The sequence below is a fragment of the Elgaria multicarinata genome, chromosome 18 (genome assembly GCF_023053635.1).
Source record: "Elgaria multicarinata webbii isolate HBS135686 ecotype San Diego chromosome 18, rElgMul1.1.pri, whole genome shotgun sequence".
Lineage (NCBI taxonomy): Eukaryota > Metazoa > Chordata > Lepidosauria > Squamata > Anguidae > Elgaria > Elgaria multicarinata.
Genome location: NC_086188.1, coordinates 12,883,805 through 12,907,342, shown reverse-complemented (window position 1 = coordinate 12,907,342; position 23,538 = coordinate 12,883,805). Strand labels below are relative to the sequence as shown.

The 23,538-nt window shown below is 45.2% G+C and overlaps 3 gene segments (V, D, J or C); all 3 read left to right on the top strand.

Moving 5' to 3' along the window:
- Positions 1-13,290: 13,290 nt before the first annotated feature.
- Positions 13,291-13,714, top strand: LOC134410757 (immunoglobulin lambda variable 5-37-like; the record flags this gene model as incomplete). The annotated part of the segment is given in 2 exon segments: positions 13,291-13,336; positions 13,425-13,714. Coding segments are annotated over 2 exon segments (336 nt in total), but the record flags the coding sequence as incomplete, so codon positions are not given.
- Positions 13,715-15,410: 1,696 nt separating this feature from the next.
- Positions 15,411-15,946, top strand: LOC134410814 (immunoglobulin lambda variable 5-52-like). The segment is given in 2 exon segments: positions 15,411-15,504; positions 15,603-15,946. Coding segments are annotated over 2 exon segments (393 nt in total).
- Positions 15,947-19,529: 3,583 nt separating this feature from the next.
- On the top strand, positions 19,530-22,488 carry LOC134410813 (immunoglobulin lambda variable 5-37-like). The segment is given in 2 exon segments: positions 19,530-19,617; positions 22,148-22,488. Coding segments are annotated over 2 exon segments (429 nt in total).
- Positions 22,489-23,538: the final 1,050 nt, after the last annotated feature.

Below are 23,538 nucleotides of genomic sequence, written 5' to 3'. Positions count from 1 at the left end.
GAATGGAAATCTCTTTTTGACTCTTTGTGGGAACTAGAAAAAAAGGATTTGTTTATCTGTGGGTTCAACGAATAAGAAGAAAACTTTGTAGTTCTTTGGTGTAATTATAGAGTAAGAAAAAATATTGTTACATATCTTTGCTGGGGAGAAAATCAGAAGCCTATTTAAAGTTTGTATGTTTTTTATTTGTTGTTGTTTTTGAAACAATAAAACATTTAAACGGGTGGGGAGAAAGAAAATGGAGGAGTCTTCTGTTTTTCGGCTAAGGCAGGTTCTACACTACTGCTTCAAAACGGTTTGTAACAGTAGTGACAACTGTTGGGGCCCAGGACACAGTGCAGATAGTTTTCAAAGCATTTTCAAGGCGTTATATCCTGCTTGGTGTCGATCTGGCCTTAGTGCTGAACAATGCTTCCCTTCCGCTCAGTTGCTGCCCCGCTTGCAGGTGTATTTTAAAAAAACTTACTCTTGCTTTTCAGTCACAGCAGAGCAGCGATGCATTTTATCTAGTGCTGTGCCAAAAATACCTTCCGCCATGTGTGTATCGTTCGGTTTGATATAAAAGAAATTGCTTTCAAAGATAAATTCAAAGGATGGGAATGTTTCAGAAGATATATCATTATTATTATTATTATTATTATTTTACTTATTTATTTATTTATTTATTACTTGCCTCTCCCTCTGGATCGAGGAAGGCAACAACACCAAAAGAAATTGCTTTCAAAGATAAATTCAAAGGATGGGAATCTTTCGGAAGATATCTCTTAATAATAATAATAAAAATAAAAATAATTTTATTTATTTATTTATTTATTACTTGCATCTCCCTCTGGATCGAGGAAGTCAACAACACCAAACACAATACGATACAAAAAAATAGTTAAAAGAGCATATAAAACCAATACAATATTAAAATAACAATCACAGCATCTTAAACTTCTTAGGTTTAAAATTCATCTGGGTAGGCCTGCCGGAAGAGACTAGTCTTTACGGCTGTCTTAAACTCAGGGAGAGCTTTAAGGTGAAGAATCTCCTCCGACAGGCCATTCCACAGTCTGGGGGCGGAAGAAGAAACACTCCTCTGGTCAACAGTTGCCAGCCTAGTTGTGGCTGACTGGAGTAGACCCTTCCCAGAGGACCTGAGTGTGCAGGGTGGATTGAATGGGAGAAGGCAATCCCGCAGGTATCTCTTGGCTTTAGTTCAGTGTTCTTGTGCTTAGTTTACTGAGGAGGTGGCTGAAGAAGGTGTGCAAGTGTCTTGTCTTTCATTATACAGTCATCTCTCTGGCAGCCTGTCGCCTCTTCAACTTCCTGCACATCCACTGAAGCTCCGGGGAAGACATCATGAGGCAATTCCTTCCAGAAGGCTTTTTTGGGGCTGGGGACAGTATTGGGCAATGGGGAAATATAACCTGGAAACACAGTGAAATTTTCTTCCCCAAATCTCTGACCACAAATAATACCATAAAGGGTTTTGAGAGGACATTGGAGCACATCTCTAGATGAATCTCTTTCTCTCTCCTGTTCTTTCTCCAGGTAATACTGAGGTTCTCCACTGAGAAGTCACCAAATTGCAGGTTCCATTTCCCTTCCAGAATGTCCCAGGTGGAGAGGACCTCTGTGTTTATGTATGATTGTGGTGGAGATTTCTGCCCTAAGGGGCAATTACCCCTTCTCATTCTTACAGCTTCTGCCCAGACAGCTAGCTGATCCAGGGCAACAGAAAGAATGCTATCAAGAAAATTAGCAAATGAAATAGAAGTTAATATTATTTTTTAGCAGGGCAACCCTCTCTCTCTCTCTCTCTCTCTCTCTCTGTGTGTGTGTGTGTGTGTGTGTGTGTGTGTGTGTGTGTGTGTTTGGAAGTAAAACATTTTGTGAGTAGAATGAAGCCCCGGTCACCTAAGGTCATCACACCTTTTCAATCTGGAACACTACACATGTCTTCATTGAAGGCACAAATTATGAAGATAGCACAGCATATCCAACCTTTATGTATCTTTCCAAACAGAAGAACCAATCAACTTAAAGTTGATTAACATAAAGATGGAGCACAGATGCTCCGCCTTCACAAAGAGGATGGATATATGGGCAGCCATAGTTAGGATATCTACAGTTGTTGTTCATTCTCCATTTCTTTTTTGGGCCTCAGATTTCTCCACCATGTTCTGGCTTCCTCTAGTTTGCTCCTTAGTGCTGTGGTGCAGAGGTGAGAACAGCTTGAAGACACTTTACATCTAAGGTGAGTGCAGCTGATGAGCAGGACTAGTGTGACAACTGCTCTAATATTCTCTTTCCAGGTTCACACTCCCAGCCCACCCTGACTCAGCCACCATCAGCCTCAGTTGCTCAGGGGAACACCATGAAACTCTCCTGTACCATCAGTAGTGCTTCCAGTATCAATGGTTACTTCGCATCCTGGTACCAGCAGAAGCCTGGGAGTCCTCCACGATACCTCTTACGGTATCATTCCGATAGCAGCAAGCACCAAGGCTCTGGGGTCCCCGTTCGTTTCTCTGGTTCTAGAGACACCTCCGGCGTCACTGCCTATTTGACCATCAGTGGAGTCCTGCCAGAAGACGAGGGTGATTATTATTGTTTAACAGCTCATGGCAGTGGCAGCACTTTTCAGTTTGCACAGTGATGTACTCCAATGGGGAACTGAGACAAGAACATGTTCTGTTCCCTCAGGGGTGCTGCACTGTATCCTGCAGTAGCAGAGGCTATAATCCTATATGCACTAGCTGCTGGGGAACATGAGCAGGAGGATGCTGTTGCACCGTGTCCTGCTTGTAGGTCCACTGTGGTTGGCCACAGCTGGTTGGCCACTGTGTGAACAGAGTGCTGGACTAGATTGACCCTCGGTCTGACCCAGCAGGGCTCTTCTGATGTTCTCAGTGTGCATTGATTCAATGTAGAGACCACAACAGAGTGACAAAAGGCTCAATCTGCATAGTCTAGAACATCCAACCTCGTAGGATAATGATGATCCAATGCAGGGCAGATGGAGCATGGAGGGGAATCCTCTTCTCCATGCTCTGTCCAAGCTATAGTGTCCCCAAGATGATAGGTTCTGAGCATCTAGGCAGGGAGATTAAGAGCAGGAGGGGGGAGGCGACATGGCACATAGGAAGCTACTGTGTTCTCCTCCTTTCTCACCCCCAGGCATGCCCCCACCTTTGCCTTCTCCAGGCTCTATTCCCAAGTGCGGTAATGGAGCCGGGGCACAAAGAATGTCTCCAGCTATGGGGAAAGAGTGGAGTGAGAGCTTTCTAGGAACTGAGGCTGGAATGCTGTAAAAGACTATCTAATGAAATCTGCTGTGTGGGAGAATGGGGAAGAGAAAATTGCCTCTGCTGCTCCTCCCAGTTGGATTATCAGACACCTCCAAGGTCGTGGGCTTTTGACGACTAAGGTGCAATTGATCGGATTGCATCCTAATCGAGTCCTTGAAAGGTTGTCACACAAATCTTTGAAACCAGAAGGTCAAAGAAGATGTGGCATTAATCATATGATTACAATTAACATGTATGTTAAATGAGGAGAGACTCTGGATCTTCATCAGAATGCCTGCCTGGCCACCAGAAGGCCCGACTATTTAGGGTCTGCTCAGTTGGAGAGGAAAGTGTCTGCAGGCCAATGAGGAAGGAGCTGCAGCTGCAAAGGTTAAACCACAAAGACTGCTGGCCAACAGCATGAGTTCTCAGTCTCTTACCAGACATTTGCTTGGCTAACCGTTCCCTAAGATTTTCTTGTCTCTCTTTCTTGTTAGGACCTCAAACCCCTTCACCATGTTCTGGCTTTCTCTTCTTTGGTCTTTAGCACTGTGGTGCACAGGTGAGAAAAATGCACATTACATTTGCTTCTAAGGTGAGGGTAGCTGAAGAGCAGGATGAGTGTGAACAATTGCTCCGAAATTCTCTTTCCAGGTTCAAGTTCTCAGCCCACAATGACTCAGCCAGTCTCGGCCTCAACAGCACCAGGGAACACCATGAAATTCTCCTGTGCTATGAGCGGAGGTCCCAGCACCAGTAGCTATGGAGTATCCTGGTACCAGCAGAAGCCTGGAAATTTGCCACGCTACCTCTTAAATTATTATTCAGATTCCAGCAAGCACCAGGACTCCGGGGTCCCCTCTCGTTTCTCTGGTTCCAAAGACAACTCTAGAAACACTGCCTATTTGACCATCGCAGGAGCTCTGGCAGAACACGAGGCTGATTATTATTGCTTAGCATACTACAGTAGCACGTCTCACAGTGACACGTTTCAATGGGGAAATGAGGCAAGAACCTCACATACATACGTACAAGAACCTCACGTACATATACTCCACATACGGTATATACAATGCAAGCACTACATCCGAGTGAAACATAAACATTTAAGTGAAACCACATTACAATTCTTTGTGGCTGGAAGGTCAAAGTAGATGTGATATTAATCATGTGGATGCAATTCTAGGGTGACCATATGGAAAGGAGGACCAGGCACCTGTATCCTTAACGGTTGTATTGAAAAGGGAATTTCAGCAGGTGTCATTTGTATATATGGAGAACCTGGTGAAATGTCCTCTTCGTCACACCATTTAAAGCTGCAGGTGCCCTGCCCTCTTTTAAATCTGGTCACTCTAGGATAGCTCATGCAGCTTTAACTGTTGTGATGAAGAGGGAATTTCACCACGTTCTCCATATATACAAATGACACCTGCTGAAATCCCCTTTTCTATGCAACTGTTAAAGATACAGGAGCCCAGTCCTCCTTTTCATAGGGTCACCCTATGCAATTCGCATGCACATTAAGAGGTGGGGGAGACAGAAAGCTTCATCCGTGGTGGTTGTTTCTGCTACCGGTCGACAGCGATCCTTTGAATACCAGGAAGTGAGTTTAAGGGGGGAAATGTAAAAAAAAAAATCATAAAAAATCAACGGATGACCCAATTCAATTCAAATTTGGTATGCTTAAAGCTCTCCCTAATATCTATTACTGTGGCAATTTTGGTGTCTTTATCTTTAAAGCTTATGCAGATGTAAGCATTTCTTTAAAATCCTGCTCCTGCACCCCAGCAGCGGCTAGGAAGATACGCTCAACAAGTAAGGGCTAAATACAGCAAATATTTTTGCTTTATTGCACAATTAAGGCAGGATGCATGGGAGCACTTCACAATCAAAGCAGATTATAAAGTGGAAAACTTCTGAGTCCTTTGCATGCAATTCGCAGTGAATGCACAGTATAACGCTGGTGTGATAAAGCTCAGCGTCATCATTGGAGCACCCGCCTGGCCACCAGAAGACACTTTTACCCAGGGTCTCCTCACTAGAAGGGGAAACTACCTGCAGAAAATGAGGAATCAGCTTCAGGTATCATGCTTAAACCATGAATGAAGCTGACTGTTGGCATGTGTAGAACGGCTCAGTCTTTTACCCGACCTTTGGTGGGCTAACATTTCTCTGAAAGCAATGATTTTCATTCGTTGGTGAAAAGAGTGAGGGTTAAACGAATGTGCCTGGAAATGATTGCACCACCATTTCAAATCAAAGACGTTTCAAACAAAATTTCCCACTGACCTTCACCCTACACTTTTGTCACGACTTAAGCAACAGTGTAAGAGCACACACATAAAATGGAGCTAAAATACAGTTCCCAGCAATTTGTACTGGCCAAATTCAATTCACACACAACACAAATATATTTATTTTCATTTATTTTTATTTATTTTATTTTATTTTTATTTATTATTGCATTTCTACCCCACTTTTTTTCCTCCAAGGAACGCAAGGTGGCATACATAATCCTCCTCCTCTCCATTTTATCCTCACAACAACACCATATGAGGTAGGTTGGGCTGAAAGTCTGTGACTGGCCCAAAGTAGAGACAAGAACCCGGATCTCCTGACTCACAGTCCAACAGTTTAGCCACTACACCACACTGGTTCTACTCCTTTACTTCTCGGGGTTTTCATATGAGCCAAGACTCCCCAGGATTCGTTCCCAAACTCCTGTTTCAACTCCAGAGTCATCAGACATGCTGTAAAGATAAAACCATGTGGTTCTGAATACTGCTGACTGCAATTCTCTAAAGTTGAGGGATGCTGTCGATGATAGAGGAGCATTTACTGCACGTTTTAGCCACTTGGGGGAGCTCTTCACCCATGCTTCATATCGTGACATGTTGGAATAGCCTCCATCACTTCACAGGTGAAAATGGTGAGCTTCAGCTATGGGGTGGTATATAAAAATAAATAAATAAATAAATAAATATGTGGCACGTATTCTCTGTTTCCCTCGAATTATTCCCTACAGTGCTAAGCTGGTGTCGTCATCATGTTGTTGTTGCTAGCTAAATCACACCCTGGGCGGCAGCGCTCCTAAGATCCTTTGCAAAGGGTTTAAGGGAGGAAATGTAAAAAAAAAAAAAACATGTAAAAAAAAAACATTAAAAAACAACAGATGACCCAATCTGATTCAAATTTGGTATGCTTAAAGCTCTCCTTAATATCTATCACTGTGCCGATTTTGATGTCTTTATCTTTAAAGCTTATGCAGATGTAAGCATTTGTTTAATTGTTCTCAAATCCTGTTCCTGTGCCCCAGTGGCCGCTCGGAAAACAACAAAAGATTCCCTCGAAAACTACTAGCCTACACCCATACAGCTTATGCTCGTACAGGCGACTCTTATACGACTGTATATCTGAATCTTAAGAAGTAGTACGTACGAAATGGGACGCGAATCCAAATTCCTGTTATTTTTGTGGTCAATATAATGTTTGGAAAGTCATTTTGACTCCCTATTCTATGTTATTTGATTGATTTTTTTGGCCAATGTTATGTTTGGGAAGTCATTTTGACTCCCTATTCTACGTTGTTTGATTGAACTGCTTGTTTGATTGAACCACTGTATAATTGACGTTACTAATCTGTTTGATTGAACTGCCTTATAACAGAACCCCCACCCCAATGGGAATTGTTGTCAAAATTCTTCCCTTCTCCAACATCTTTCAATGGAATCTAAATTTCACCCCCCACACCCTCTCAGCAATTGCTGACAAAGCTTTGAAATATTTGGCATGGCACTGATTAAGATATGCACTGATAAAGGGGACATATGGTAAGCATATGCTTAATTTCCATACATTGGGCAAAACAAGGATTAAATGTAGGTGCCCGAAAGACATCCTACAACCATTGCAAATCAAATAACTTGGGGGTGGGGGAATCCCACTAACCTTCACCCTACACTTTTTTCACAACCTAACCGGTATTATAAGAGCACCCTCGTAAAATTGAACAGGAATAAAAATTTCACTCATCTGCACAGGCCAAATTCTATTGGTGTTTAACACAAATTTTGGGGTGACTTGTTTTTACACCTTAGTGGGTTTTCATTTGAGCCCAGCCTCATGAGAATATCCCACCACCAACCAGATTTGTTTCAGGGCTATGAGAAATGTTGAGAAGGTGGAGCAACGTTGTTCTGAATACGGAAAAATGTCATTCTACGGTGTTCAGGGATGCTGTGGGTGATACAGGAACATGAGCTGCAAATTTAGCTAGTTGGGGGAGCTGTTCACCTACACTTTGTCTTGGGACACATATTGTCAACGGCATTTTCTCCATCATTTCACAGTTGAAAATAGAGAGACCTTCCGTTTTTATGCTTAGTGATGCACAATGCTTCCCCTCATTCGTTGCCCTACATAAAGGTCTTCATGTTTGTTTTTAAGACTTACTATTACTTTTCAGGCACAGCAGAACAGTGATGGGTTATACCTAGCGTAGTGCCAAAAATGCTGTCCACTTTTTCCCCCCTTTTCTTTTTAACCATTGTTTTTCAGTTTGAAATGGCTTTCAAAAAGAAATTCAATAGAGGGGGAAATTCAGAGGAATCCTCATGTCTTCAGTTTGGGCCTTAGCTAGACCTAAGGATTATCCCAGGCAAAAGGAGGGGTCATCCCTGCCTGCTCCCGGGATCCCTTGTGTGTTATTTGGATGCACAGGGATGATCCTGGGACAATCCCGGGATATAGGCCTGGGGTGGATCTAGACAGCATCCTGAAGGCGCTTGCGTGCACCTCCAGTGCACCCCGAAACTCATTGTGTAGATCCTGGAGGAGGAGGAGGAGGAGGGGGCGGCGGCAGCCTCGCATCGCCCCTGACGGGGACGGGGCGAAAAGTTTCCGGCCTCGGTGGCTTCGCTGGGGAATCCGGCTGCTGCCACCACCGCCGCCCGCCTCCCCGCCAGCCTCCTGCTGCCGGCGAAAGAACCACCCGGGTCGGAGAGCTCGGCGGAAGAAGGCAGGGCGGCTTCTAGCCATGGCATTAGTCTACTTGTGACTATATTCCTTATGAGGTGGTGGAGGAATGTGTAGTCTCCTCTATCACTGTTCTCTCATCCTCTATCACTGTTCTCTCACTCTATCACAGTCTCCTCTATCACTGTTCTCTCATCCCTCAGGCGATGTGTAGCCTCCTCCACTTCCCACACATCAATTAATGCTCAGGGTAACACATCATGAAGCAAGTCATCCCACAGAGCTTTCTTGAGTCAGAAAGTGCAGGCAGTTGGGTAGGCTGCAGAGGAATAGAGAAATATATAATAGAAGGAAACGTGTGCACTGCACTTGTTGGGCACTGTCACATTTTCTACGCCATTTTTGTGGTCTCCCCATCCTCCACACTAATTTTGGGTCATGGTGAAGGATGGTTTTTTAAATTTTGTATACTTTTTTTAAAAAAAAGTTTACGGTTTTTAACTTTTGTAAACTGCCCAGAGAGCTTCAGCTACGGGGCGGTATATAAATAAATAAAAATAAATAAATAAAAATGGCAACCAGGATGCCAACACATTTGCTGCAGTTGACACTTGAAGTGGCACTAAAATAATAATAAAAAAATAAAAACCTGAAGAAATAAAGCAAGAAACTGTGCTACAGCCACTGCTAATGGTGAACTCCACTAGTGAAACAGTTTCACTATTTCCTTGACCTGGAAACATTTGGTGAACTTGTCTCCACAGCTTCTCTGCTCACAAATACGGTAGGCAATTCCAAGGGGAAGGATGTCTCATCCTACTTTTAAATAGCCTGCAGCACACGAGACCCAATCGCATTAGAGCTGATCAACGTAATGATGGCGCATTGATGCTCCACCTCTAGACACAGGACGGTTATTAAGGCAGCTACAGTCAGGACTTCCACATTGGTTGTTCTGCCTCCATCACTTCTTGGGACCTCCAATCTCTTCACCATGTTCTGGCTTCCTATTGCTTGCTCTTTTTTGATGTGGTGCCCAGGTGAGAACAGCTCAAATGCACATTGCAATTGCTGATCAGGTGAGTGCAGTTGATGAGCAGGACGAATGAGGCAATTTCTCTGATATTTCTGTTTGCAGGGTCAAACGCTGAGCCTGTGCTGTCTCAGCCACCATCAGCCTCAGTGGCACCAGGGAACACAGCAAGACTGCCTTGCACCATGAGCAGTGTATCCACCATCAGTGGGTCCTACGTGTCTTGGTACCAGCAGAAGCCTGGAAGTTCCCCACGGTTCCTCTTATGGTATTATTCAGATTCCAGCAAGGGCCAAGGCTCTGGGGTCCCTGCTCGTTTCTCCGTTTCCAAAGACAGCTCCAAAAATGCTGCCTATTTGTCCATCAGTGGAATCCAGGCAGAAGACGAGGCTGAATATTTCTGTTTATCGCATTATGGCAGCGGCAGCACTTTCCAGCTTGCACAGTGATGTGTTCTAATGGGGAAATGAGACAAGAACCTGTTCTATTCCCTGAGGGGGCTCACAGGTTGCTTTGAGACCGCAAGAGAGTGACTACCATCATTACACTTTGGGTGAAGGAGCATTGCAATGTTTGACAACCGGGAGGTGATTTCCTTGGACAAAGTAGATGCAAAATTAAGTGTGTGAATGCAATTGGCACGTCCTTTTAGAAATGCAAATAGGAGCTGCGGAGGAAGGTATGTTGGAAAAAGTGCAGAGGAGGGCAACTAAAATGATCCAGGAGCTGGAGCATCTCCCCTATGAAGGAAGGTTAAAACAGCTGGGATTGTCCAGCTTAGGGGAAAAGGAGGCTAAGGGGAGACAGGATAAAGGTGTACAGAATTATCATGGTGTGCAGAAGGTGGATAGGGAGACCTTTTTCTCCCTCTCCTGTAATACTAGAACCCAATGAGATCATACCATGAAGCTGATTGGTGGGAGATTCAGGACAGATAAAAGTAAGTGACATTTCACACAGTGCATAGTTAACTATGGAATTCACTACAAGATGTGATGATGGCCACCATTTTGGAGGGCTTTAAAAGGGGGTTGGATAAACTCCTGGAGGAGAAGGCTATCCATGGCAACTAGCCCTGATGGCTAAGTGCAACCTCCAGTATCAGCGGCATTTAACCTGTGTACACTAATTGCTGGGGAACATGGGTGGGAGGGTGCTGTTGCACCATGTCCTGCTTGTGGTTCCCTGGTTGACAGCTGTTTGACTACTGGACTAGATGGGCCCTGGGTCTGATCCAGCAGGGCTCTTAGAATCTTAGAATAGCAGAGTTGGACGGGACCTACAAGGCCATCGAGTCCAACCCCCTGCTCAATGCAGGATTGTATGTACCTGATGGGTCAAGGGAGTTCGTTTCCCTCCCTCAGCCCCAACAAAAATTACTCCTCAGAAATTACTATTTGCATTTCAGAGGGTATTCCCAATGGCACCAGTGGAGGCTTCCATTGAAATGCAAATGGCACTTTCAGTGATATCCTTCTTCTTGGGAAGCTGGTGGGCAGGAAAGAGTTAGGACTTCTCTCTCCAACCCCTAAAGATCTGAAACTGTTCAGACTCATTCAATTGGCATTTGCATGAAAAAAAAGTCTGCATATACAATGTCATCTCCACTTTGATACTTAAAATCAGCTGATATTGGATCTATGTGGAGATGGGTTATGGGTACAGCTGAGCTCAGCAACAGGAGATTTATGAGAATTTCAGTTTGGAAAAGACAAGACCATTAAGAACGTAAGAACATAAAAGTGCCATGCTGGATCAGACCAAGCGTCCATCTAGTTCAGCACTCTGTTCACACAGTGGCCAACCAGCCATCGGCCAGGGATGAACAAGCAGGGACATGATGCAACAGCACCCTCCCACCCATGTTCCCCAGCAACTGGTGCACACAGGCTTATTGCCTCAAATACTGGAGATAGCACACAACCATTAGGGCAAGTAGCCATTAATAGACTTTGCCTCCAGTAATTTATCCAACCTTGAACTTGGAGGTGATTTCAGAGAAATCTTGCACATTCTAGGCCTAGTGATCATGTTCACAAAGGTACATCTTTTTTATAAATGCACAGCATTTTAAAAAATGTACTTTTTAAAAAATATATATGCACATTTCCCACTTAGTCAATGGGGAGACATGCATATGGGAGTGTGCTTTTTAAAAAAACCAAAACCCTGCATAATGCCATTCAGAAATATACACTTTTCCTCTTCCAAAAAGAAAAAGAAAGAAAGAACAATACTTTTCCAGGAGTAAATCAGATAACTCACAATGACTCCAACCTCACTGCAGCCTCCATCCCGACTCATCACATTATATGCCAATCTAGTGATGGGTTGGAATTTCAGTTCAGTTCATCTTTGATCATAACTTACTAACATCAGTGAAGTTTTCCATGTTTGGGACTACGAACTTGTGATTTGAAACAGTAAAATGTGGGAGCCACCATAAGTGGCTGATCACCATAAGTGGCTGATCATTTCATCCAAGCCTAACTGTGCATACTTGAATCTAGGGGTGTGCACGGACCCCCCACTCCGCTTCACTTTAAGATCCGCCATTTTCGGATCGGCCCGCTCCGCCCCGCCCCCACTCCGCCTGTGCCCACTCCGCTCCGCTCGGAGCTCCGGATCCGGATCGGAGCTCCGGTCCCCCCCCATAGGGGGGGTTACCGGGCCCTGCCGCCATCGCCGCCCATGCAGCAACGGTGGCAGAGCCCGGTAAGGAGGAGGGGGGCCTTACCTGCCTCCGTCCGCGGTCCATCGCCGTCTTCAATTGAGCCCGTGGTTCCACCAGGAAGTCTGGGCCGCAGTGCAGCCCAGACTTCCTGCTGGAACCACGGGCTCAATTGGAGACGCTGACGGACCGCGGACGGAGACAGGTAAGGGAGAGGAGGGCGGGGGCGTTACTGGGCCCTGCTGCTGTCGCCGCATGGGCGACAGTGACAGCGGCAGGGCCCGGTAAACCCCACTTACCTCTCCGGCGGAGCTCCGGATCAAGGCGAAGGATCCGCCTTCACCTCGATCCTCTTCGCCACGCTCCGCCGGCCCCCCAATCCTCTTCGCCTCCGCCTTAAGGGCAGGCGAAGCCCCCCGCTCCGCTACTGCTTCTCCGGTCCGATTAGAAGCGGAGCACATCCCTACTTGAATCCCTCTTTATCATGGGGTTTACATGGTCATGGCATCTGCTGTAAAAGCACTAGAGGGCAGATGAGATCTATAAAACACTGGCACTAATAATATCAACTTCACACAGTTTACACCAGGGACAGAGTATGTGTGACTTCCATGATACCTAGCCAAACCAATGAGGAGAGTTGCAGTTCAACAGCATCCAGAGACCCATATTGTCCTTATCCCTGCTTTAATGACTGCCAAGGGCTTCTCCATGTAATGTTACATTGCATCCCCCCACCAATTGCCTGGGTCCTCCTCTTTCTCCTTTTGAGCAGATCATTCATAGGGAACGAACTATTAGAAAAGAGCCATGAAATAACAGGGATGTGTCACAGCATGTTGGTCTTGAGAGGTTCAGAAGGCCAAGAGAAACTTAGGTAACATATGTACAGTAGTGGCCAAAATTGTGGACACTTTTTGAAATGTTCATGTTTTGCAACATGAAAATACCGTCTCCACTACAATTAATCCCCGTTATTTGATTAAAAAGGACCCCACTTTCAACTTAGGTGTGTGACATACATATTATCTTTCCCCTTCAAATCAAATAAGTTCCAAACAAAACTTCCTGCTTGCCCCAAACCTGAACTATAACCACAGGTCAAGAATGTCTGCTAGAGCACCCTGCTAAAACAAATATGAAGTACCAGTCATTCTTGGAAATCACATGCTGCTTTTAAGCATCCCAATGGTCATGTAGACCAATGGGCTGAAAACTAATTAACATGGGGTATAGAGGCTCCACCTCCTAACAGGCCTGATATAAAGGGGGAAGATGCAGGGACATTCGGTGCTCTGGGGTTGGGTTTCATCATTGATCCCACAAATCTACTCGCTATGTTCTGGGCTACCCTCGTCAGCCTGTTAGTCACGTGGTGCACAGGTGAGAGAGGATCTCAGTTATCAGTTAAGTGAGTTTGCCTGGAGAGCAGAATGCATTTCATCATTTCTTCCAACATTTTTCCTCCCAGGTTCAGACTCTCAGCTCACGCTGTCTCAGCCACCTTCAGCCTCGGTGTCGCCAGGGAACACAGTGAAACTCTCCTGTGCCTTCAGCAGAGAAACCAGCGTCAGTGGCAAAAGCGTATACTGGTACCAGCAGAAGCCTGAGAATTCCCCATGATACCTCTTAATGTATTATTCAGATTCCAGCAAGCACCAAGGCTCTGGTGTCCCTGCTTGGTTTTCTGGTTCGAAAGACGCCTCCACGAATACCGGCTATTTGACTATCACAGGAGTCCTGGCAGAAGATGAGGCTGATTATTATTATTATTATTATTATTATTATTATTATTATTATTATTATTTTATATAGCACCATCAATGTACATGGTGCTGTACAAAGTAAAACAGTAAATAGCAAGACCCTGTCGCATAGGCTTACATTCTAAGAAAACCATGATAAAACAATATGGAGGGGAAGAGAAAGCAAACAGGTACAGGGTAGGGTAAACAGGCACAGGGTAGAGTAAAACTAACAGTATAAAGTCAGAACAAAATCAAGTTTTAAAAGCTTTAGGAAAAAGAAAAGTTTTTAGCTGAGCTTTAAAAGCTGCGATTCAACTTGTAGTTCTCAAATGTTCTGGAAGAGCGTTCCAGGCGTAAGGGGCAGCCGAAGAAAATGGATGAAGCCGAGCAAGGCAGCAATCCGCAGCAGTGGCAGCACTTTTCAGTTTGCACAGTGCTGTGCTCAGATGGGGACCTGAGACAAGAACCTCCAGCACAATTCCCTCAGGGGGGCTGCACTGTGCTGCGCATGTATACAGAGACCACATGAGAGCACCTGAAATCACTAAACGTTGGTCCAAGTTCAAAAGATGTGCGCATTTTTAAAATGGAAACATTTATCCTCCCGTTGATTAAAGTCTATTGCTACAAGTACATACGTCATGGAGACATGGCAACAGCATGCAATCAGGATAAAAGCCAGTGGCTCCCCACTATAAGGAACCTGCCTTATACTGAGTCAGAACATCGGTACATCTAGCCCCGGTGTGTGTGAGAGAATAATTCCAGTTTGGTTTTGATCAGGATTTAGCTAGTTTGCAGGCTCAGGACTGAACATGGACTCAGACACAATCGGTTTTCCAGTTCCATACATTTTTGAGTATGCAGTGTGATTCACAGACACTCCCCCACCAAAAAAACATAATGGGTTCATCAGCATGCATATATTTTTTAAAAAAAATCTGGATAACTCAGGACATGTTTTATTAAGCAATAAATGCCTATTTGAATGCTCACTGGATCTGTTTAAACTGATCGAAACACAGCAGCAGCAGCAGGCCGGCATCAAAGGTAGGCATGGTCAGGCATCTACCGAGGGCACCCACATCTCAGCAGGTGCTCACACACAAGAGTCCCCTGGAGTTGCTCCTCTTCATCCATGCCACCTGCCTGTCGACCTGCCACTCACTCTGGTCCAGGCAGGGATAAACACTGCCTACTTCCTCATTCGTTCTCTGCCTGTCAAGGAAGCAAGTGGTAGCAATGAAAAGGAAGCGGATGAGGAGCAAGAGCAAGTGGTGAGAAGGTAGGAGAGGACCTATTGAGGATGCCATGCCCCAGGGGACCTCCAAAACCTGATGCCAGCCCTGGTTTTGATAGGATCAGCTTCCAATTTTGTGGATGATGCTTCCTTTGAAGCACAGTGAAGAATCACCCAGAGACCGCACATTCAGGAAGAAAGTCGCTTTGCCAGTAGCTGCCAGTAAGGACAAACCAGCAAGATTGACATGAGACATGCAGGTAATGGTGATCCAGGGAGCAACAGGATGTATCACCCAAAGCATAACTAAGTGTGGGTCCACCCCTCCTTGTTTAAATACCTCTGTGATGAAGAGCACCAATCGGATCAGAGCTGATTAACATTAGGGAGGAGCTCATAGGCTCCACCTCCAAAAAGAAGATTGAGGAATAAAAGGCAAGTGATGTGGGGACACCCAGAGTCGTGTCATTTGTGTCTTTTCTTTTGTGTCATTCAGGATCAAGATTTACTCACCATGTTTGTGTGTTCTATTGTTAGCCTCTTCTTAGTGATGTGGTGCACAGGTGAGAGCACGTTGTGTGCATGTTAGAATCATGAGTAAGGTGAGTGCACTTGATGGGCAATGTGAGAGTGACAATTTATCCTGTATGTCTTTGTGCAGGTTCAAACTCTCAGCCTCTTCTGACCCAGCAAGCATCAGCCTTGGTACCAGTAGGAGGCGCACTGAAAATCTCCTGTGTCGGTAGCACTGACCTCAGCATCAGTGGCCAATATGTCTCCTGGTACCAGCAAAAGCCTGGGACCTCCCCACGATACCTCTTAGCATATCATTCAGATTCCAACAAGTACCAAGGCTCTGGGGTCCCTGCTCGTTTCTCTGGTTCCAAAGACAACTCCAGGAACACCGCCTATTTGAGCATCACAGGAGCCCAGGAAGAAGACGAGGCTGACTATTACTGTGCAACATATCATGGCAGTGGCAGCACTTTTCAGTTTGCACAGTGATGTGTTCTAATGGGGAACTGAGACAAGAACCTCTTGCCTCTTGTTCCCTCAGGTAGTCTGTGTCGTGCATATAGGCAATGCAGAGACCACACCAGAGATTACACTTTGAGTGAAATTCCAAACACACCTCCATCAATATCGGATATTTAAGCCAGTGATGGAGGTTGAACAGAAGATGGAGGTGATTAGAATCCATGCTCTAGGGCACAGCGACGGTTGCTACAATAATGTTGTTTGATGAGGAAGTCAAAAACCTTCATCTCCATCTCCTGTGCTCTACAATGATGATGAGGATTTCTGATTTATCCATTGGAATCAGAGCCAGTGGGTATACTCAAAGCATAATTCCTGCTGGACTCTTCCCCTCCCCCCCACAGGGCAAACTGCCATCTTGGCCCTGTGGGGAAGAAGAAGGACCGAGGGGACAGGAGCAGGCAGAAGTAACATCGGGGCCTGCTCCTGCTGGACTCTTCCCTCCCCCCCACAGGGCAAACTGCCATCTTGGCCCTGTGGGGAAGAAGAAGGACCGAGGGGACAGGAGCAGGCAGAAGTAACATCGGGGCCTGCTCCTGCTGGACTCTCCCCCCCCCACAGGGCAAACTGCCATCTTGGCCCTGTGGGGAAGAAGAAGGACCGAGGGGACAGGAGCAGGCAGAAGTAACATCGGGGCCTGCTCCTGCTGGACTCTTCCCTCCCCCCCACAGGGCAAACTGCCATCTTGGCCCTGTGGGGAAGAAGAAGGACCGAGGGGACAGGAGCAGGCAGAAGTAACATCGGGGCCTGCTCCTGCTGGACTCTCCCCCCCCCCCACAGGGCAAACTGCCATCTTGGCCCTGTGGGGAAGAAGAAGGACCGAGGGGACAGGAGCAGGCAGAAGTAACATCGGGGCCTGCTCCTGCTGGACTCTCCCCCCCCCCACAGGGCAAACTGCCATCTTGGCCCTGTGGGGAAGAAGAAGGACCGAGGGGACAGGAGCAGGCAGAAGTAACATCGGGGCCTGCTCCTGCTGGACTCTTCCCTCCCCCCCACAGGGCAAACTGCCATCTTGGCCCTGTGGGGAAGAAGAAGGACCGAGGGGACAGGAGCAGGCAGAAGTAACATCGGGGCCTGCTCCTGCTGGACTCTCCCCCCCCCCCCACAGGGCAAACTGCCATCTTGGCCCTGTGGGGAAGAAGAAGGACCGAGGGGACAGGAGCAGGCAGAAGTAACATCGGGGCCTGCTCCTGCTGGACTCTTCCCTCCCCCCCACAGGGCAAACTGCCATCTTGGCCCTGTGGGGAAGAAGAAGGACCGAGGGGACAGGAGCAGGCAGAAGTAACATCGGGGCCTGCTCCTGCTGGACACTCTCTCTCTCTCTCTCTCTCTCTCTCTCTCTCTCTCTCTCTCTCTGTCTTTCTTTCTCTCTCCTCCCTCCCTCCCTCCTTGACTCCTTTTCCTTGTGTGTCATGTCTTTATTAGATTGTAAGCCTGAGGGCAGGGACTGTCTTTTTTGCTAAGTGTAAGCCGCTCTGAGAGCCTTTTTTGGCTGAGGAGCGGGGTATAAGTATGATAAATAAATAAATAAATAAAAAATAATTTACTCACCATGTTCCATTGCTAGCCTCTTCTTTAGTGGTGGCCCAGGTGAGAGCAGGTCATGGGCAGTTTAAATCACCACAAAGGTGACTGCACCTGATGACCAACGTGAGAATGGTAAAGTCTGCACTATTTCTTTTTCCAGGTTCAAAATCTCAGCCTGTTCTGACCCAGCCACCATCAGCCCCATTTTCACCAGGGAACACAGTTAAACTCTCCTGTGCCATGAGCAGTGGGTTTGGCATCAGTGGCTATTTTGATCAAATAGGCGGTGTTTCTACATTTGTCTTTGGAACCAGAGAAATGAGCCAGGACCCCAGAGCTTGGCCCTTGTTGGAATCTGAATAAAAAATTAAGAGATACCAACAGAAGTCTGGGAGTTCCCCATGGTATCTCTTAAATTTTTATTCAGATTCCAACAAGGGTCAAGGCTCCGGGGTCCCGGCTCGTTTCTCTGGTTCCAAAGACAACTCCAGAAATATTTGGTCATTATTTGGTCATCGCAGGAGTCCTGCCAGAAGACGAGGCTGATTATTACTGTGCAACATAGCATGACACTGACAGTGCCTGGCAGTTTGCTCAGTGATGTGCTTGGATGGGGGACTGAGGCAAGAACCTCCTGCCCTGTTTCTTCAGGTGGTCTGTGTTGTGCATATATAGGCAATGCAGAGACCACATCACAGTGACTAAAGTTATTGCACTATGGGTGAAATTCCAAAGATAACTCCAGTGATATCAAATATTTAGCCACTGTTGGAGGCTGGGCAGAAGACTGAGGTGATTATAAAACATGCTGTGCTGTAGGCCACAGCAAACGTGGTGTGTTAACGAAGACAAGACCCTTCCGTCTCGATTTCCACATCCTGTTCTCTAGGATGATGATGATTTCTGACTTATCATCAACTCCATCTAGGCTTAGGGTAGATATCCACCATGTTTAGGTCCTGGTGTTACATCTCTTCAGTGGTCATTCTCTTTGACATGGAAATGATAGACTCACAGAATGATAAAACTGGAGTTTGGCTTCCAGGTCTTCTAGTCCACCTTCAGATGCCGGATACATCCCCCCATCCTTTCTGGCAGCCCCCAATCCCCTCACCATGGCCACCTTACTTCAGTAGCGCCACTGGGGGATTGGAGGGCAATGCTTCATAATGCCACCTGAAGGGCTTGGCAGTTTCTATTGGAAGATGGGTTCCATATAGTTCTGGGTTGCTACTTACCTGGGCCATACTGCCCAGTGTATCTGTGATTGGGAGACACAGTAAAGCATTCTAAATAACCATGGCCGGATCTACACTACTGCTTTAAAGTGCTTTAAAGCGCTTTATAACAGTTTTGACAATTGTATATGGAGTGTGACCTGGGCCCCAACAGTTGTCAAAACTGTTATAAAGTGCTTTAAAGCACTTTAAAGCAGTAGTGTAGATCCTGCCCGTGGCAATAACTTTGTACAGCACCATGTACATTGATGGTGTAATAATAATAATAATAATAATAATAATAATAATAATAATAGCAGCAATTGCAGTCAACTCCTCTAGAAGGTGGTGTTGATCTGTACAGCTGTAGGAGAGAAAAAACAGCTTTGTGTTGAATAGAGGGGAAATAGCTGTAGGATTACACTGCACGGTTGTAAAAAGCAATCAGGTAGGCCTCCTCCTTTTGAACATCTCCTTGGTGTACGTTGAGAAGGATGGATAACTCAGGACATTTTTTTAATTAAATATTGAATGCCTATTTGGATACACACAGGACATATTTAAACCAACTGAAACCACAACCGCATCAAAAAGCCAGCATCAAGGATGGGCATGGGCAGGCACCTGGAGGGCCCCAATCCCAGTAGATGCTCACTCACAAGAAACCCCCCCTGCTCCTCCTCATCACTATCGCAACCTGCCTGTTGTCCTTCCTCTCACTCTGCCCCAAACAATGGTGGTGCAGCAGATAACCACTGCCTACTTCCTCATTTGTTCCCTGCCTGTCAAGGAAGCAAGTGGTAGCAATGAAGAGGAAGCAGATGAGGAACAAGAGCAACTCAAGAGGACCCACTGACGATGTCTTGCCCAGGGGACCTCCAAAACCTGATGCCAGTATAACTTCTCCTAGTGTGGGTTCTATGGGGCTTAATTAGGACAAACTTACAATATATATATATATATATATATATATATTATTCCCCGTAGTAAGCTATGGCTGCAAGAGCTGGACCATAAGGAAGGCTAAGCGAAGGAAGATAGATGCTTTTGAACTGTGGTGTTGGAGGAAAATTCTGAGAGTGCCTTGGACTGCAAGAAGATCCAACCAGTCCATACTCCAGGAAATAAAGCCAGACTGCTCACTTGAGGGAATGGTATTAAAGGCAAAACTGAAGTACTTTGGCCACATAATGAGAAGACAGGATACCCTGAAGAAGAGGCTGATGCTAGGGAAAGTGGAAGGCAAAAGGAAGAGGGGCTGACCAAGGGCAAGATGGATGGATGATAGTCTGGAGGTGACAGACTTGACCTTGGGGGAGCTAAGGGTGGCAACGGCCGACAGAAAGCTCTGGCGTGGGCTGGTCCATGAAGTCACGAAGAGTCAGAAGCGACTGAACGAGTAAACAATATATATATATATATATATATATATATATATATATATATATATATATGTGTGTGTGTGTGTGTGTGTGTGTGTGTGTGTGTGTGTGTGTGTGTGTGTGTATCTTTAACAAAACATGCCTTTAGTAAGCATTCACACAGAGAAATATGCCACAATCTTTCTTTTGTGCAACAACAACAACAACAACATATGGATTTCTTGCTTGCAGCTCAATTCTGTGTGGTGCGCCGAGTACTCTGGAAATCTACTTTTTGTAGACTTTTTCAACTTTTATATCCCAGGGCAATCCCCAAAGGAGCAACAAAACACTTCAGAGTATTAGCCCTGCAATAATATAATTAGTACAAATATCAATACAAAAAAAAAATGATTCCCCACCCCCTTGAAATGCAACCGTACACAATTAATATTTCAATTTACCTTATACAAGGTGATAAAGGCTTATAAGTAACAGAATTCTTATAACATTCAGCTTTCAGCAGAACTGGTTCTCTTTCTTTCTGCTTTTTCTTCTCTAGCCCTCCCTCTGAGTGAGAGCCCCACCCAAAGGATTAAACCATCTACTCCATAGGGGTTTCACCAACCCTGGTTTTGATAGGATCAGCTTCCAGGTTTGTGGATGATGCTTCCTTTGAATCACAGTGAAGATCACCCAGAGACCACACATTCAGGAAGAAAGTCGCTTTGCCAGTAGCTGCCAGTAAGGACAAACCAGCAAGATTGACATGAGACATGCAGGTAACGGTGATCCAGGGAGCAACAGGATGTATCACCCATGAAGTGAGCAGCATTTCTTGAATAAGGGACTTCCTGTTGCACTTCCTTTTTATCTGACTTCTGGCACTCAATCAACCAAAGATGCAAATTGCATATTCTAAAAAAAGAATGGAAAATCAGGTAATGTGTGCATTGAAATGGGGAAACATCAAGCAGTGGAAATTAGACAGGGAAACCATACTGTGTATAATAATAATAATAATAATAATAATAATAATAATAATAATAATAATGATGATGATGATGATGATGATGATGATGATGATGATGTTATGCCATTAAGTTTAGGTGATTAAATTTATTCTTTCAATGTCTTCATGAAGAAACGATTCTAGTATATGCTAGTAACTGTGACCCTCTTACCCTTCACAATATTTCTGACCTACCACCCACTAAACTATATCTCAGAGTTTCACTGCAAATGAAATACTACACTTATTAAATGTGGAAATGGGTGAGAATTTTGTTCAGTTTGCATCTTGATAAGAATTTATCAGACTGGCACCTCCCAAATCAATTTGCAAATTGAATCCCAATTATCCTTCAGTATTTGACTTCTCAGAATTTCTACAATCCATTTCTCAGCAGAAAATGTATTTATTTTGGGAAAGTGAGCAGAGAAATGTATATATTCAAAGGGACAGTATAAAAGGAGTGTATTTGGGGCAGAAACACACCCAGACACGAAGATGTGTTTTTGTGCTTAATTTTTGTTCAACAGAGCAACTGGGTGAAATTAACTGAGGACTGGCAAAGAGAGAACTGGAGAGAGTGAAATTGACAGATTAGTCCATCTCAAATAAAATCTGATTAAAGAATCACTCTCCACATTCTGGGTTGGATGAAGACGTAGTTATCCTTAGATCAGATGCAGTGAAATCAAAGTCAATGGGTTTATTCAAAGCATTAACTAAGTGTGGGTCCTTCCCTTTTTGTTTAAATACCCCTGTGATCATGAGGACCAACGGGATTGGAGCTGGTTATCATTAGGGAGGAGCTCCACAAAGAAGATTGAAAAATAAAAGGCGAAGGACATAGGGACAACCAGAGGTGTGATATTTCTTTCTTTTGTGCCAGGACACAATTCCACTCATCATGTTCTGGGCTTCCATTGTTAGCCTCTTCTTAGTGATGTGGTGCTCAGGTGAGAGCAGATCATGGGTATATTAAAATCACTGCTTAGGTGAGTGCACCCGAAGTGCAATGTGAGCGTGACCATTTCTCTGATATTTCTCATTCCAGGTTCAAACTCTCAGCCTGTGCTGACCCAGCCAGGATCAGCCTCAGTAGCACCAGGGGGGACAGTGAAAATAACCTGTGCTTCAAGCACTGACATCAGCATCAGCAGCAAAAATGTATACTGGTACCAGCAGAAACCTGGGACTTCTCCACGGTACCTCTTATGGTATTATTCAGATTCCAGCAAGCACCAAGGCTCCGGGGTCCCCGCTCGTTTCTCTGGATCCAAAGACAACTCCAGAAACACCGCCTATTTGAGCATCGCAGAAGCCCTGGCAGAAGATGAGGCTGATTATTACTGTGCTCTCTCGCATAGCAATATGTGTCACAGTGATGCAGTCTGATGAGGAAGTGAGACAAAAACCTGTGTCTCCATCTCCAAACTCTGTTCTCCAACAAGTCTCTTTTTAAGTATTTAGATATTTGAATTTGCTCTATATGGCTCTGGGGTCAACCACATGAGGTCCACCTCTCTGTGAGTCTGTCTCATTGACCTGGAAGCCTTTGCAGTTGATTCAGTTTCTGGGGAGCAGGTTCTCACTCCTCATACTCATCGATAGTTCTTTATGATCAGGTAAATCCTTATCAACAGAGGAACGCTCTGGTTCATAGATTAGTGTCCAAAGTCGGTATCACTACAAGCCTCATGGGGGAGCTCTTTACATTTATTCTGCAAGATAGCAAAGAGGGACCGAGAGAGACCTAAAGTCAACGGCATTCACTCCAGTGTCTCAGCTGCAATCCAGTACGAACTGTCAAGGGAGTATGTCTCACTGAACTCTGCTGCAAATAGTTTGGGTTATGGGTTGAGATACAGACTGAGATTCGGTACGTAAACACCATTTTTGAAACAATTCACACTTTTTCCACATTCACTCAGAGAGTTACCAGTGTTGGAGCAGCCATCCGGGTCATGTACTCTGGAGGTGTTTCTTTGGTGTTTCAATCTTCCTCAGAGTTCTGCTGATTTTGAGATACCTTCAATACCCTTTTCCCCAAGTGTTTGCACGATGTCGCAAAGCATGCCTTTTGATGACATGCCCCATATCTACGTTCATTGGGCTCATCGCATCTCCTTAAGGAATAGCTCTTTTTGATGCTAAAAGACATCACCTTTCCCTCAGGGCTCTTGCCCACTATGTCACCTGCTGGCAATGTCATGATCTCAGGTTCTGGGCTTATTCTGGAAGTTTCAATCATTTTATTATTGGTTCATTTATTTATTGCATTTATACCCAACCTTTTTTCCTCCAAGGAAACCAAGGCAATGTACATAATCCTTCTCCTCTCCATTTTATCCTCACAACAACCCTGTGTGGTAGGTTGGGCTGAGAGTCTGTGATTGGCCCAAAGCTTCCATGGCCAAGTGGGGTCTAGAACCTTGATCTCCTGAC